This window comes from Trichechus manatus, unplaced genomic scaffold (genome assembly GCF_000243295.1).
Source record: "Trichechus manatus latirostris isolate Lorelei unplaced genomic scaffold, TriManLat1.0 scaffold00186, whole genome shotgun sequence".
Lineage (NCBI taxonomy): Eukaryota > Metazoa > Chordata > Mammalia > Sirenia > Trichechidae > Trichechus > Trichechus manatus.
In genome coordinates this window covers 4,796,878-4,812,547 of record NW_004444122.1, presented here as the reverse complement: position 1 = coordinate 4,812,547, position 15,670 = coordinate 4,796,878, and the positions used below count along the sequence as shown (strand labels likewise).

Genomic DNA, 15,670 nt, shown 5'->3' with positions numbered 1-15,670 from the left:
GTCTCTTGGGCTACTCCTTTCGTTGTGTCTTTGGTGTTCTTCATTCTCCTTTACTCCAGGTGGTTGGGACCAATCGATGCATCTTAGATGGCCACTTGCAAGCTTTTAAGACCCCAGATGCCACTCACCAAAGTAGGATGCAGAACATACATGCTCATTCTTTCATGTCTGTGTATCTCTGGGTTAGGCCATGGCGTTGCCCTTCTTGTTCCCTAGTCTGGTCTCAAAGCTTAGTTCTTCCACCCTTGTTTTCAAACTCCCTCTCTTAAGTTGTGCTGGCAAATGTTTTGGTGTCTATATTTTCACCACAATTAAAAAAAAAAACAACTCTGTTTCTTCTGAGACTCATACCATCCGATTATGCAGCTTCTGCCCTTTCTTGTCACTGTCAGCTCCTGGTTACAGTCCTAGTCATTAGTGGCTCCTAATTTTCATTTTCAACCCAAATCCTCCAAGGTGAATTATCATCCCTGAGGAGGACCTGTCCAACAGCTTGGCCTCTCAACAACAGTGATGTTTAGCTCTACTTCACCCAACCACTCTCATGGCCACTTTCTGGATTTTAGCATCACCTGGGGCTGTCCATCTTTGACATTTCAAATTTAAATAACTCCCTTCTCTACACTCTTCCATTCTCCTGGCTTTCTCACTTGGGTACATCTTTGTTTATATATATATACACACGTATGTATGTATATACACACACGTATATCCTTCTTTCAGTCCCACATTCCCCTGCATGATCACTCTCCTTATGGTAATGGCACATATTAACAACGAAAATGAGCAAAAGACAGTTGGTCCTTGATCTTTGACTCTCCCTCCAGGGTGATGTAAGCATAGACAGATTCCCAACAGGCCACAAAGGTTCAGAATCTTTATATGGGCTCCCAGAAGCCTGTTTTTTTACTCCAGGGTTTCTTATGCTGGGGGTTCCTTCCAAGCACAAATGCCGGTGACTAGAAGAATCAAGACAACGTGGATGTGTAATTACTGGATTTATAGCCTACGCAGCAGGATTTCCAAGGTGGGGAAGTTGTGAGTGACGCCAGAGTTTGGGGTGTGGCCACGGTCCTGAGTGGCTGAGGTGGAGTGGTGGTATTCTGAGGTAAACCATAATCAGAAGTGGCCCACTCGTTGTCTAGTTTGCAGCACGTTTGAGGAAAGTCTGGAGAGGTCTTTAGGATGGTCCAGTGCAGCAAAAAAGAAAGCTCTATTTGCTTGCTATTCCTAGTTGTTCTAGATCATTGTTCCCTCCCTCTTGCCTAAAGCATCTCAGCTTTGACACTTGTGACGTCAGACTTAACCACCCTCAACCTCTTCTTTTGGCAGCCTTCTCCTGAAGAGGGAGCTTGGTTACCCTGCCACGCCGTTACCTGTGTCAGCAAATACGAGATAAAACGTGTTATATTATGCTTTACAATTCTGTCAAATAATAAACCATATTAATTGATTTACAACTTATAATTTTATACATCGGCTTAAAATATAAAGGATGGTAGTGCTATTGCTTCTGAAAACTCATAGTTACTCTATGCTTGTTGCCATTGAGTCAGTGCTGACTTATAGCAAACCTATCGGCAGAGTAGAACTGCCTCATAGGGTTTTCGAGGACTGAAATCTTTTCAGAAGTAGACTGCCATATCTTTCTCCCTCGGAGCAGCTGGTGGATTCAAGCTGCCAACGCTACCGACCTTTTGGTTATTAGCTGATCGCTTTAACCGCTGTGCCACCAGGGCTCCTTGTTTAATCTATACCAAAAAAACCAAACCGACTGCAGTTGAGTTGATTCCGACTCATAGGGACTGTAAGAGTAGAGTAGAACAGCCTCGTCAGGTTTCCAAGGCCCGAAATTTTTACGGAAGCAGACTGCCACATCTTTCTCCTGTGGAGTGCCTTGTGGGTTCAAACTGCTGAGCGTTTGGTTAGCAGCCAAGCACTTAACCACTGCATCACCAGGGCTCCTTAGTTGCTCTATAGTTGGGTTATAATTTATGTTCAGAATGGTTAACATGTTCATATATGAGTAATTCACTCAGGAATGTATCTTCATGCTCCTCAGCTCTGTGGCTAAGTATAGCATTCCCCTTTCTCAGATGCTGCCTATATTCCTGGTTTTTTTGTTGTTAGATATGGTATTCTTCCACACTGAAACATAAAATACACTTGCACAAAGTACAGATCTTCATCCATAGCTTGAGTTTTTTTCTCTTCCTTTATTTTAAGGAAAATTTTCTCATCCGCTTCCTTTGTGTGCTTTAGCGAGCATTTCCAGCATTTCAGAAATTGAACGATAAACTCCCTACCGTGAAGTTTTACTAGTCACAGAGGAGATGGCGGCAGGCAGTAGTGACAAATGTGCATCTTCCATGAAAAAATTATCCCTGGCACTTTAAAACCAGAGGACTATATGGCAAGGGAAAGATTCTTTTCCCATAACTCCTTATTCGCAGCAGAAATTGTCTGGAAAATATCTTCCATAATTAGCTTTAGGTTCTTCCAACCTTTTTTTTTTTTGGTCTGGAATGTAAAAAAAAAGGATTGGTGCTTGGCTGATTAGGTTAGTCCTCTGAAATGAAGAGATTTATTTTCAAATGCCTGGGAAATAGGGCAGCAGAAGTTTCTGTCCCTGAATGCTATAGCAGGAATTAGTTCAATACACAGCTTTAGGAAGAGCTGTGTTGGCATAGTGGTTAAGAGTGTAAAAGGTCGGCAGTTCAAATCCATCAGCCACCTTTTGGAAACCCTATGGTCCAGTTCTGCTCTGTCCTGTAGGGTCGCTATGAGTTGGAATTGAATTGATGACAATGGATTTTTTTTTTTTTTAAACACTTTGTCTCCTAAGGAGTGTTATACCTTCTCCAGATGTTTTTATAACTTCTGTTAGTAGTAATAATAATAACATCTAACATGGTAAACCCCATAACTGTTTTTTGTATATTTTTGTACTCAAGCCTCACCAAAAAAAGTAAATGGCTTTTATTTTATGTTCAAGGAAACAAGTCTTAAAGAGGCATAATGTGGCTAAAGTCATCCAGCAGAAGAACTGAGTTTATGGGTTTTTTTCCTCTAACAGATATTGGACTTCTCTTCCCCTACCTTCAAAATTTAGCTTGATTTTCTTTGGAAAAGGTTAAGGTGGAAGAGGCATTGGAAGAGGTGTTGGGAGACCTGCCTGTGAGTTGAGCCCTGCCTCTATCAGCGGTGTGACTGAGCACGGCATTCCCCTTTCTCATCATCGAATACATTTGGGAAACTCTGGATTAAACAAAATTAAGCAAGCTTCTTTATTACAGGGCTTCTTTAACGTGTGTGTTGTGAACCTTCTCTCCCACTGGACTGGCTGTAGTTCCAAAGTGTATTTGATCTCATAATCTTCTTTTTCAGTATGCGTGTTTTCAGGTTGAACTCATTTGGTATGTTATTAGTTTTGTGACCCCTTCTAGTTCTGAATCTGCAATCCCAGAATGAATTTCAAGGAGTCTGGAAAGGAGCCCAAGGAGCCCTGATGGCGCAGTGGTTGAAGTGCTTGGCTGCTAACTGAAAGGTCGACAGCTCGAACTTACCAACCGCTCTTTAGGAGAAAGATGTGGCAGTCTTTCCATAAAGATTTACAGCCTTACCAACCCTATGGGGCAATTCTGCTTTGTCCTACAGGATTGCTATGAGTCAGAATTGACTAGAAGGCAGTGAGTTTGGTTTTGGATTTTGGAAAAGGAGCTCTGGTGGCATACTGATTAAGCACTCAGCTACTAACTGAAAGGTCAGTAGTTCAAACCCACCAGCCGCTCTGTGGCAGAAATATGTGGCAGTCTGCTTCCGTAAAGATTTTATAGCTTTGGAAACTCTAGTGGGGGATTCTCTTCTATCCTATCTGGTCAGTATGAGTTGGAATTGACTCACTGGCAGTGGGTTTGGTTTTTTTTGTTGTTGTTGTTGGAAATGGATGCGCAATTAAAGAATATATATCCATTTATTTGTTCATTTGTTTTTCTGGGTATTCTCTAAGGCCTGAAACCCCAATAAAAGATAAAAGCACTGTTATATAGGAAGCCTGGGGTTTCTGTATGAGTCCCTTTTTAAAGTCAGCTATTACAGTCAAGCCCTAGTTGGAATCTGACATGAGACCCAGTCTGTAAAACTTCTGTATCAGTTTCTCGTAGTGTCAGACAAAGGCTGAGGAAGTGCTCCTAAGTCTCCACCCTAAAGTCTGGAGTTTGACCAAATGAACAAGCATGGGTATTGTTTCCTAGCTGCAAAGTATAAAGGAATCCACGACCAGAGTGACTAACATTATGACATGTACCTAGGTGTGTCTGGCTTGCTATGACTTGTGTCGTTGGGTAAATCTCTCCTCTTTTGGGGGCTTTAGCCCCAAAACGAAGGGATTAGGCCAAGATAATACTGAGTGATTGCAAGAGTCACAGCTCTCGTTTAATGTGATGGGAGCTGATAGGACCCTGGACCATGTTCGACTTGCTCATTTTTCTATGGTTTATTCAGCTGAGCCTCAGGTACTTGCCCAAGATGGTGGCTGAGAAAACTGGTCTTATAAGACCCAGCAGTGAAAGACTCCCATTGACTTATTTGATTTTCTTTGGAAATGTGCACGGTCCTTTCTGGTTGGAGCCTTGTCTGGTGGGTGCAGAGCCAGAGCCCCACGTAAAGCAGTTTCCATGTAGGGAGACCTAGGAAGCAGGGGGAGAAGAGGTACTGAGGAAAGCAGTTGGTTGCCAGTTGATGGCAATCTTTCCCACTGTACTCCAGTACACTGTGGCATCCTTACCATAATGCTTCAGGAATTCGCTACCAGTGGAATCTGGGCACCTGAGATTGAAACGTACTGTTACCGTGAGTGTAGTGGTTATGTAGTGTAGTGCAGTTAGATGACCTGGGTTTGGACTTCCACTCTACCACTTTGAATTGTTTGATCTTAGGCAGTTTACTTCAAGACAGGTTCTAGCTGAACGTCCTTGAGGAAGACACCTAGCCTTCCATGCCCTGGTTTCCTGCTCTGTCAAATGGAGCTATTGGCAGTAACTACTGGAAAGGGTTATTGTAAGGAAACATGACATAATGTCTGTAAAATGGTCAGAACAGTGATGGGCACAAGTAGGCCATCCACAAATGTTAATTCTGGCCATGGATGCTGTGCTGTTGACTTATAAGGCAGAATTCAAGTGATTAAAATTACCTGGGAACATCCTTTAAATAGCCCAGAAATTATAATATCCAGTCCTGTGGTAATTCCTGAACACAATGAAGTTGATAAACAGTGAATTAAGGGAGGAGCAAAAGTAAAATATATATGCAGATGCTCAAGCGTTCAAGTTGTTTTGCCTTTAAAAGAGGATTGTATAGAATGTAAGGGTAAATAGCGAATGAGTGTAGAATTCTCAAGTATTGCTATTTTTCTGCAGTATTAATTATGTTTTAATGTTAAGTCTCTGCAGCCTAAGATGGCCAGTTGTTCCGGTTTGCCTGGGACTGACTAATGGTTTGATGGGATGTGGGACTTTCAGTACTAAAACTGGACAAATCGAGATGAGGTGATCGATCACCCTACTATGAGCTCAATATGTTATAATACATGTTTGTTGTGTGGATTAAAGGAGATTTTATGTTTGAGCACATAGCACACTAAACCAAAACCAAACCCACTCCCATCAAGTCGATTCCAACTCATAGCGACCCCACAGGGTTTCCAAGGCTATAAATCTCTACTGAAGCAGACTACTACATCTTTCTCCCGAGGAGCAGCTGGTGGTTTTGAACCGCTGACCTTTCAGTCAATTGCTTTAACCACTGCACCACCAGGGCTTCTTACATTGTACCAACCCAAACCAAACCTGTTGCCATCGAGTTGATTCCAAGTCATAGTGACCCTATAGGACAGAGTAGAACTGCCCCATAGGGTTCCTAAGGAGTAGCTGGTGGATTTGAACTGCCAGCCTTTTGGTTAGTAGCTGTATCTCTTTAACCACTGGGCTACCAGGGCTCCTTACATTGCACACGACTACATAAATAATACATTTCTTTAACAGTTTACAAAGATGCTATTTAAAATCAATAGTATTGTTGATGGGAATTCCTAAATTGGAATGATAGCTGTTGATTGAGCTTTTGGCTCCCTTAGTGTCTTATTCTAGAATGCTTGAGGAAGAGTATTGTATACCTGCACAACTGAAAATGTGTGTTTTAAAATTTCATTGCAGATAATGAGGAATACCTGATTAATTTGATAGACTCTCCTGGACACGTGGATTTCTCCTCAGAAGTATCAACAGCTGTTCGCATTTGTGATGGGTGCATCATTGTGGTAGATGCTGTGGAAGGAGTCTGTCCACAGGTAATGGACTGTAATGTGAAAATCTTTAACTGGTTGAAGAAGGCTAGAATAGAGGAGGAACTGACTGTTACAATATACCACTTCAGTTATTTCACTGACCGTCAGACAGCTGGTTTTATATTTCACATTTGAGGATATTCCAGGGTATGATATTGTTAGATCACCCAAGTGTTGAAGGGATCTTAGAGATGATGACTTTAACTTTAAATACTTTGGATTGAAGTGTCTGTGATAGCCTCGTAGAGAGACAGAGAGAGACTCAGCAAGAATGGGAGAAGCGTTGAATTTTGGAAGGATCTGGAGGTTTCATGTCAATTGAAAAGGCTTCTAAAGATTGCAGAGAGGTTGTTGATAGCAAGATACTGAACTAGCTCTCTTCTAGATAGGAGAAATTCTTTTCTATTGACTTCTCGGCCTGTACTTCTTGCCCTTACATACCTATACACACACTCACACTCACACTCCCTCCCCGTTTCCTCTTTACTCTGCCATATCCTTTACCCAGTGTTTTCCAGTGTTTCCACCAAAGTTGGAAAAGATCACTCCTAAGGCCAGAGTGAACGTATAGCTCTGGTAGGGGTGGAGCTCAAAGTGGCTTTCTTTAAGCTCATTTCTTTTAATAATTTTTTGAAACCTTATATTTTATCTTAAAAAAAAGGTATCTTTTATATTCTACTCCATAGTTTGGCCATGTTTGTTTTAATGTTTAAATTACTCAAATAGAGGAAATCTGATAGTCCAAGAAGATGGTGCCATGATTATCCTATAGCCACCCCTCTGATTTCCCCGACGGGCACCGGTAACTTGAGAAGCACAGCATTAGTCTATGTAGTCTTTTAGGTATCCTGACAAGATGAGTGAAATTAACACACTTTACTTCAGAATAGTGGTTAACTGTAAGAGATGGGATTATGATTAGGTCGGCGTACACAGAGGACGCTGGGGGAATGTTCTGTTTTTGGCCTGTGTTCTGGTAACATGGTGTTTGTCTTATAATTAGTCAGTTAACTCTGTGTGTGTGTGTACCTATATACACACACACACACATATGTTACATGTATATTTTTTATATTTTGTACGTGTGTAGTATTTCATGGTAGAAGAGGAGAGTAATTACGACATAATGTTGACAGAAAGGAACAACAACAAAAGAATACTAACAATATAATTCCACTAAACTCTTCATTGTGTTTAGGGTATAATCAGTATATTTTCTACTTACATAATTTATTTCATCCTTAAATAAACTGTCAGTTCCAAAAGGCAAGGACAGTTTCTTACCTGTAGTTCTTTGCTGCTGTGTTATGTACCTTGTGAATGCTTAGTGAATATCTGTGTCTGACTGGCATAGTCTGAGTTGTGATAAAGAAGTCTGGGAATATGGTGATTATTTATCAAGATTTTCTGATGTGCTTTAATTATTTCAAATTATGAGATTTACATTTTTATTTCTGTTTTAATCAGACACAGGCAGTTCTTCGACAGGCCTGGCTTGAAAACATCCGTCCAGTTTTAGTGATTAATAAGATAGACCGCTTGATAGTGGAACTGAAATTCGCTCCACAGGAGGCCTACTCTCACCTTAAGAATATTTTGGAACAGGTATTTTATCCTTTACCTCAGTATTTTAAAAATTCGGGCTCAGAGAAAAGTCGTAAGGAGGTTGCTGAGTTGGATGTGAGGCGTTGCTACAGAAAATTCACATATAGGGCTTTTGTCATAGAAGATTCATGTGTGTCAGAGTCCTCAGGCTGAAACAGAGGCAGCCGGACAGACATGCTGTCAGGAGCCCCTTCTGTCTCCTGGAAGCACCCTTCAGTCTAAAGCTTGGACAGTAGGTTTTAATGCTTTCCTGTTTAACACTTAGTAGTTTGGTTTCAAAGTGAAGTAGTAGTAGGAGGCTCTGTGGTATTTTATTTCCTGTCTTTAGATGAAGTTTTACCCAAGCATTCGTTCATTTATTTATTCAGCAAACATTTATATATGTTGAATAAACATATTCTTGAATGTCTGTTGTGTACTAGGGATTGTGAATATAAAGATGGACAAACTAGAGCCCCTATTTTCCAAGAACTCACAGTGTGGTAGGGAAGACCAACAGTTAAGAGATTCTTGGAGAATATTGAGGTAAGCACTGGGCATGATTTGAGAGCATAGGTGAAGGCCACCTAACCCAGACTGGGGTGAAGAGGGAAGAGTTAGGAAAAGTCTCAAAACAGAAGCCTTGCAATGCAGGAAAGAGAGTCATTTGCCAGGTAGAGAGTTAGAGGAAGGGCATATGAGAGAGAAGGAATAGGATGGGCAAAGTCATAAAGGCAAGAAAAAGCATGGGGTACTGTTACCTGCAAGAACTGCAAGTTGGTTGTTATAGCTGGGGAATTAGATCATGTTAACCAGGGGCAAGAGGTGGCAGTCTGAAGGAATACAGGGCCTGATTATGTTGAGCCTTGTATACCTCACTGTAAAAACAGCTTGGGGGCAGTGTCTGACCTCCTCCAACCCCACAAGGGGGAAGATAAACCAAAATAAACAGCACAAGGCTGACTCCCATGAGGCAGAGGCCAAACAAGCCTCCTCCCTCTGCCATCTTTACTAACTCTGACACCAACCGTCCCTCGTATAGCACTCTCTACTTCTCTGCTGTGTTCAATAATTAATCGCAGTGGCCACACAGAACTCAAAAGACCATACTCATGATTATAGGGTTTATTATAAGGGAAGTGACAGTTACAATGCAGGCTCAGAAACATTCAAGATACAGTTCTTCCATCAGGATAGCCTCTTCCCAGCCATGCTCGCAGGCATGCCTCTCTCTCCTTGGCCATCAGTCGCTGCCCAAAGGCACTCAGCTTTCTGTCTCCATGGGCCGGGAAGCCCGCCACGCTGTCTCCTGCTGCCAGGTCTCTGCTGCTGGGTGTCTCCTGCTGGTCTCTCCTCCTTTGGTGGTGGTGGGCTCTCCTCTGTGCTCTCGAATTGGCTGTCTTTTAAGGCAACACTGACCAATCCCCTTGGCGGCCCACAATTATCTTATTTGCACAGCCCCACCCAGTCACCGGGGTGGGAGTCAGAAGATCATGGCTAGAAAGGCCAGACACAAAAGTAATTAATTACACTGCACGTGCATAGGAGTTCGAACTTTCTTCTTTAAGATGGTGGAAAGCCATTGATGGGACCAGCTTCAGAGTATTTATTTGCTAAAGGGAGCAAATGATAAAGGATAGAGCAGTGGAAGAGAGTGATTAGTGGAAACTAGTTTCCTGTAGAGACAGGCAGGAATGGGGACAGATGAAATACTCCTTCCCTGTCAGATGGAAGGAGAAGGACAGTGGTATTTGCAGATGTGAACAAGCTTATAGATTCAGGTAAGGAGCCCTGGTGGCCTGGTTGTTGAGCACTCGGCTACTGACCAAAAGGTCAACAGTTCAAACCCAGCAGCTGTTCCATAGGAGAAAGATGTGGCAGCCTGCTTCCATAAAGATTACAGCCTTGGAAATCCTATAGGGCTGTTCTGCTCTGTCCTATAGGGTCACTATGAGTCAGAATCGACGCGATGGCCACGGGATAGATTGGAATATGGGCTTACTCGCAGGATTTCTATGTAAAAGATTCCATTATATCTCTAGGTAGGAAATGAGATTACTTACTTAGGAGTGAAAAGTAGTTGGGGCTTAGAGGTTGAGAAAAGGCCTGAAGAGAGAGGTGACAATTTCAAACGGCTGATGTGAGAAATGAGAGAGGGAGGTGACTTAGGTTACAAATCAGGGTTGTAGGGGTTAGATATCATGAGTGCCTAGTGATACCAGGGCCTGGTACTGAAAAACAAGGTAAAGATTTGACCCGTTAGTGTTTGCATTAAAGTAATAATAATAATCACATAGTGACCCTTTAAAAGCCTATAATTTAGTTTTACTGGGTTTAGAAAGAATGAGTTGGTAACACGTAGTTGTAAGTTAATCATTGATTGTAAATGTCACCTCCATCCATGTGTGCTTAATATGAGCCCAAACTGTCACTGATGATTCTAGCCCTAACAAGGGTTAGACAGTGTGTCTCCTACCATGGGGTGCTATGCATCTGAATGATATTCTGCCATTTCACCATCTCTCCTAGATTAATGCACTCACAGGAGCTCTTTTTACTTCTAAAGTCCTAGAAGAAAGAGCAGAGAGAGAGACTGAATCCCAAGGGAATTCCAGTTCTGAACAAGGAGAGCAAGTGTATGACTGGAGCACTGGCTTGGAGAACACTGATGATTCCCACCTTTACTTCTCTCCAGATCAGGGAAATGTGGTATTTACAAGTGCAATAGATGGGTGGGGCTTCGGGTAAGTCTGTTTCAGTCTAATTAAATCTGGATTTTATATATAATTGACTTTTTAAATTAACCGTTTTATTTTGAAATAATTATAGATTCATAGGCAGTTGTAAGAAATAATAGAGAGTTCTCATATATCCTTTACCCAGTTCCCCCAATGCTTACATCTCACAAAACTATAGTACAATATCACAACCAACATACTGACATTGATACAGTGGAGACACAAAACATTTCCATCACCACAAGGATTTTTCCTGCTGATCTTTTATACCCAAACCTACTCCATACCCCCTACCCCTTGGTACCTGATAACCACTAATCCGTTCTCCACATTTTGTCGTTTCAAGAATGTTCTATAAATAGAATCATACAGTGTGTAACCTTTTAGGATTAGCTTTTTTGACTCAGCACAATTCTGTAGAGATTCATCCAAATTGTTGCATGTATCAGTAGTTTGTTCCTTTTTATTGTTGAGTAGTCTTGAAGGATTCTATGGACAAAAGAGTGAATGACACAGGAAGCGTCAAAAGAAGATGGAAGGAACGCACGGAGTCACTGTACCAAAAAGAATTGGTCGATGTTCAGCCATTTCAGGAGGTAGCATATGATCAAGAACCAATGGTACTGAAGGAAGAAGTCCAAGCTGCACTGAAGGTATTGGCAAAAAACAAGGTTCCAGGAATTGACGGAATACCAGTTGAGATGTTTCAGCAAACGGATGCAGTGCTGGAAGTACTTACTCGTCAATGCCGAGAAATTTGGAAGACAGCTACCTGGCCAGCCAACTGAAGAGATCCGTATTTGTGCCCATTCCAAAGAAAGGTGATCTAACAGATTGCAGAAATTATCAAATAATATCATTAAAATCACACGTAAGTAAAATTTTACTGAAGATAATTCAAAAATGGTTGCGGCAGTACATCGACCAGGAACCATCAGAAAGTCAAGCCAGATTTAGAAGAGGATGTGGAACGAGGGATATCGTTGCTGATGTCAAATGGATCTTGGCTAAAAGCAGAGAATACCAGAAAGATGTTTACCTGTATTTTATTGACTATGCAAAGGCATTTGACTGTAGATCATAACAGATTATGGATAACATTGCAAAGAATAGGAATTCCAGAACACTTAATTGCGCTCATGAGGAACCTGTACATGGACTAAGAGGCAGTCGTACGAATAGGACAAAGGGATACTGTGTGGTTTAAGATCAGGAAAGGTGTGCGTCGGGGTTATATCCTTTCACCATACTTATTCAGTCCTTTTTGCTGAGCAGATAATCCGAGAGGCTGGACTGTATGAAGAGGAACATGACATCAGGATTGGAGGAAGACTCATTAACAACCTGCGATATGCAGATGACACAACCTTGCTTGCCGAAAACAAAGAGGACTTCAAGCACTTACTGGTGAACATCAAATACTACAGCCTTCAGTATAGATTGCACCTCAACTCAAAGAAAACAAAAATCCTTCACAACTGGACCAATAAGCAACATCATGATAAATGTAGAAAAGATTGAAGTTGTCAAGGATTTCATTTTACTTGAGTCCACAATCAACGCCCATGTAAGCAGCAGTCGAACTCAAACGACGTGTATTGCATTAGGCAAATCTTCTGCAAAAGATCTCTTTAAAGTGTTAAAAAGCAGAAATGTCACTTTGAGGACTAAGGTATGGGTGACCCAAGCCAAGGTATTTTCAGTCGCCTCGTCTGCATGTGAAAGCTGGACAGTGAATGAGGAAGACCAAAGAAGAATTTGACGCATTTGATTCATGGTGTTGACGAAGAATCTTGACTATACCATGGATTGCCAGAAGCACAAACAAATATGTCTTGGAAGAAGTGCAGCCAGAGTGCTGCTTAGAAGCGAGGATGGCGAGACTTTGTCTCACATACTTTGGGCTTGTTATCAGGAGGGCCCAGTCCCTGGAGAAGGACATCATGCTTGGTAAAGTAGAAGGTCAGCGAAAAAAGGGAAGATCCTCAATGAGATGGATTAACACAGTGCCTGCAACAGTGGGCCCAAACATAGCAATGATTTTGAGGATGATGCAGGACCAAGCAGTGTTTCATTCTGTTGTACATAGGGTTGCTATGAGTTGGAACCAACTGAACAACACCTAACAACAGCAACAAGTATTCCATGACATGGATGTACCACAGTTTGTTTAACCACTCACTTGTTGAAGGGCATTTGCATTGGTTCCAGTTTTTGGCTATTACAAGTAAAGCTGCTAGAAGAAAACATGTACAGGTTTTTTTTGTGAACATGAGTTTTTATTTCTCTGGGATAAATGTCCAGGAGTGCAATTGCTGGGTATGTAGTATTTGCGTGTTTGGTTTTTAAAGACACCACCGTACTGTTTTCTGGAATTGCTGTGCCATTTCACATTCACTCCACCAGTGTATCATTGATCCAGTTTCTCTGCATCTTTGCAAACATTTGGTGATGTCACCGGTTTTTATTTTCGCCATCCTGATAGTTGCATAGTGATATCTCATTGTGCTTTTAATTTGCACTTGCCTTATGGTTAATGATGTTGAAGGTTTTTTCACGTGCTTATTTGCCATCTGTGTATACTCTTGGGTGAAATGTCTCTGTGTCTTTTGCTCATTTTCTGTTGGATTGTTTTTTTACTGTTGAATTTTGAGATAGACACACACAGACTTGTCGAAATATGTATATTTTTTTCCCAGTCTGTAGCTTGTCTTTTCATCCTTGTGATAGTGGTTCATTTAGTCATAAAACAGGGTCCAAAACCAAAAAGAAAGGAAAAAAAACCCAAACCCACTGCTGTTGAGTTGATTCCGACTCATAGGAACCCTACAGGACAGAGTAGAACTGCCCCTTACGGTTTCCAAGGCTGTAAATCTTTACGGAAGCAGATTGCCAGATCTTTCTCCCGAGGAGCGGCTAGTAGGTTCTAACCGCTGACCATTGGTTACCAACCGAATGCTTTAACCACTGCACCACCAAAAGCACGTTGCTGTTGAGTCGATTCCAACTCATAGTGACCCTATAGGACAGAGTAGAGCTGCCCCATAGGATTTCCAAAGAGCGGTTGTTGGCTTTGTACTGCTGACCTTTTGGTTAACAGCTGAGCTCTTAACCACTGTGCTGCTAGGGCTCCTATATAGCAGGGTCAGACCTGTTGATTTCCTAATTTGTGATCATTCTGCTAGTGAGCCACCAGGTGGGGAGCTTGTCCTTTTCTTGTAATGATTTTCGTAAATAATTTAATGTTCTACACTAATTTGAGTCTAAATCTCACAAGTTGGGGGAAGTTTGTTGTGGAAAGAGAAATAGGGAGTTGCTCGAGTGGATAGAAAAAGTGTAATTTCTGTATCCCTCACACCTTTTGACACTTGTGGATACTATAAGTCAATAAGTGAGTATTCTCCTGTGTTAGGCAGGGTCGTATTTAGAGATCTGCTATTACCTTTTCTCAACAAATTGATATGTGGTTTATGGGAAAATGGGTGATGGAAAAGAAAGCACTGAAGCACTTTCCTTCTGATTTTCCTCTAAACTGTCACTGAACGGGAAAAGTTGCAACTGCATGTGTCACAAAAGGTGGGAAATGAGCACATTTCAGAATCTGGAAGATGGTTCTATAAACTCTAATAGAGTGGGACAGAATTAAGCAGTGTGACTAAGTGACTGAACGTAGATCCACTGCCTAAATCGGTTCCATTGGTAGGTGTTAATCCAGGCGAACCTGCTCCGCAAATCAAGAGCACGTTGACTTGGGTGAGTGCCAGCAAGAATCAAATGAAGTTCCTGTTTTAGGTAAATCGACCTGAGACCCCAACCTTCAAGCATAGAGAGCGAAAGGAAGAGACAATGAAAAGAAAAGCCCTTCATAATAGTTTTATTTGTCTCTGGGCACCAGTGTCTTAGAATCCTTTGATAAACGTTAGTCCATTGGGTAGCTTGGAGGGCAAAAAGATGTGTGACCCAGAAATTTCATACTTAGCTGAGTTGTCATAAAGAGGATAGGCAAAAGATAGATAGGTCAGTAAAGTCTTGGAACATATGCTCTGCAGGTCTTTCTGAGGATCTTTCTTGAGGTTACTCTTTAGATTAAAAGGACATAAATTAAAACAATTCAATAATGGAGAAGTTGCACTCAAAACTGTTAATGAAAATTATAACTCATCAGTGATGAATAAAAGCAGTAAACAATAATGGGGAAGTATTGATGTTGATAAGCAAATTTTGTGGTAACTATAGCATAAAAAAGAATGAACTGAATAAAATTCAAGATTTTGAAAGATTTATGTACATGTATGTATGTGCAAATAAATGGTGTACTAGAAAAGGGTTTGAGGATAGTGGGCTAAACAAATGGGCTAAATTTCTTACAGTTTGTGATTTTGATAAAAGTTTTAGAGTGTTTATGAAAATCTTTTAACACTTTTAGGATTAAAAACGGTATTTATCTGACACATCATTGTAAGAGATAAAAGAAAATATAATAAAGTCTAGATAGCACAAATCAACATTCTTTAATATCCTGGAAACATGAACAGGAAGTATTCTAGAAATCTAACCAATCAAAACAGTGTGATAATAAACGTATGAAATCCCCATTAAGGAGACACAGTATTTTAAAAGAAGGAAATTTCATTAAAAAATAAATTCCAGATATTTGCATAAAAGAGGTGAACATAAAGCATATTGGACAGAGGCTAAACACCAGGCTCAAATTTGTCCATCAGTTGTGAACAAAAAGAAGGTAGGTTTGGCAATATTAATGATAAAGTAGAATTTATAACGAGCAAGTTATGGCATAAGGATCATTTTATATTGACGGTTGACAGATTTCAGTAGTGAAGACATAAGCATGTATCAATCAGCATAGCAAGAAAGGGCATGAGACAAAAATAAAACTATAGAAATCAACAGGCACATAATTTGTGGGGGATTTTAACATATCACTGTCAGATGGTTAACAGGTCAAGTAGACAGACACATAAACCATATGAATAGTATAGTT

At 41.0% G+C, this 15,670-nt stretch overlaps 1 protein-coding gene across 2 annotated transcripts in view; it reads left to right on the top strand.

Moving 5' to 3' along the window:
- Positions 1–15,670, top strand: part of EFL1 (elongation factor like GTPase 1) — a 159,799-nt gene that overhangs the window by 10,808 nt on the left and 133,321 nt on the right. For both annotated transcript variants that reach the window (XM_004387508.3, XM_023741694.1), the window contains exons 5-7: positions 6,216–6,349; positions 7,814–7,951; positions 10,460–10,674. In XM_004387508.3, coding sequence (XP_004387565.1) covers positions 6,216–6,349; positions 7,814–7,951; positions 10,460–10,674 — 487 coding nt within the window. The remainder of the gene's footprint in view (positions 1–6,215; positions 6,350–7,813; positions 7,952–10,459; positions 10,675–15,670) is intronic.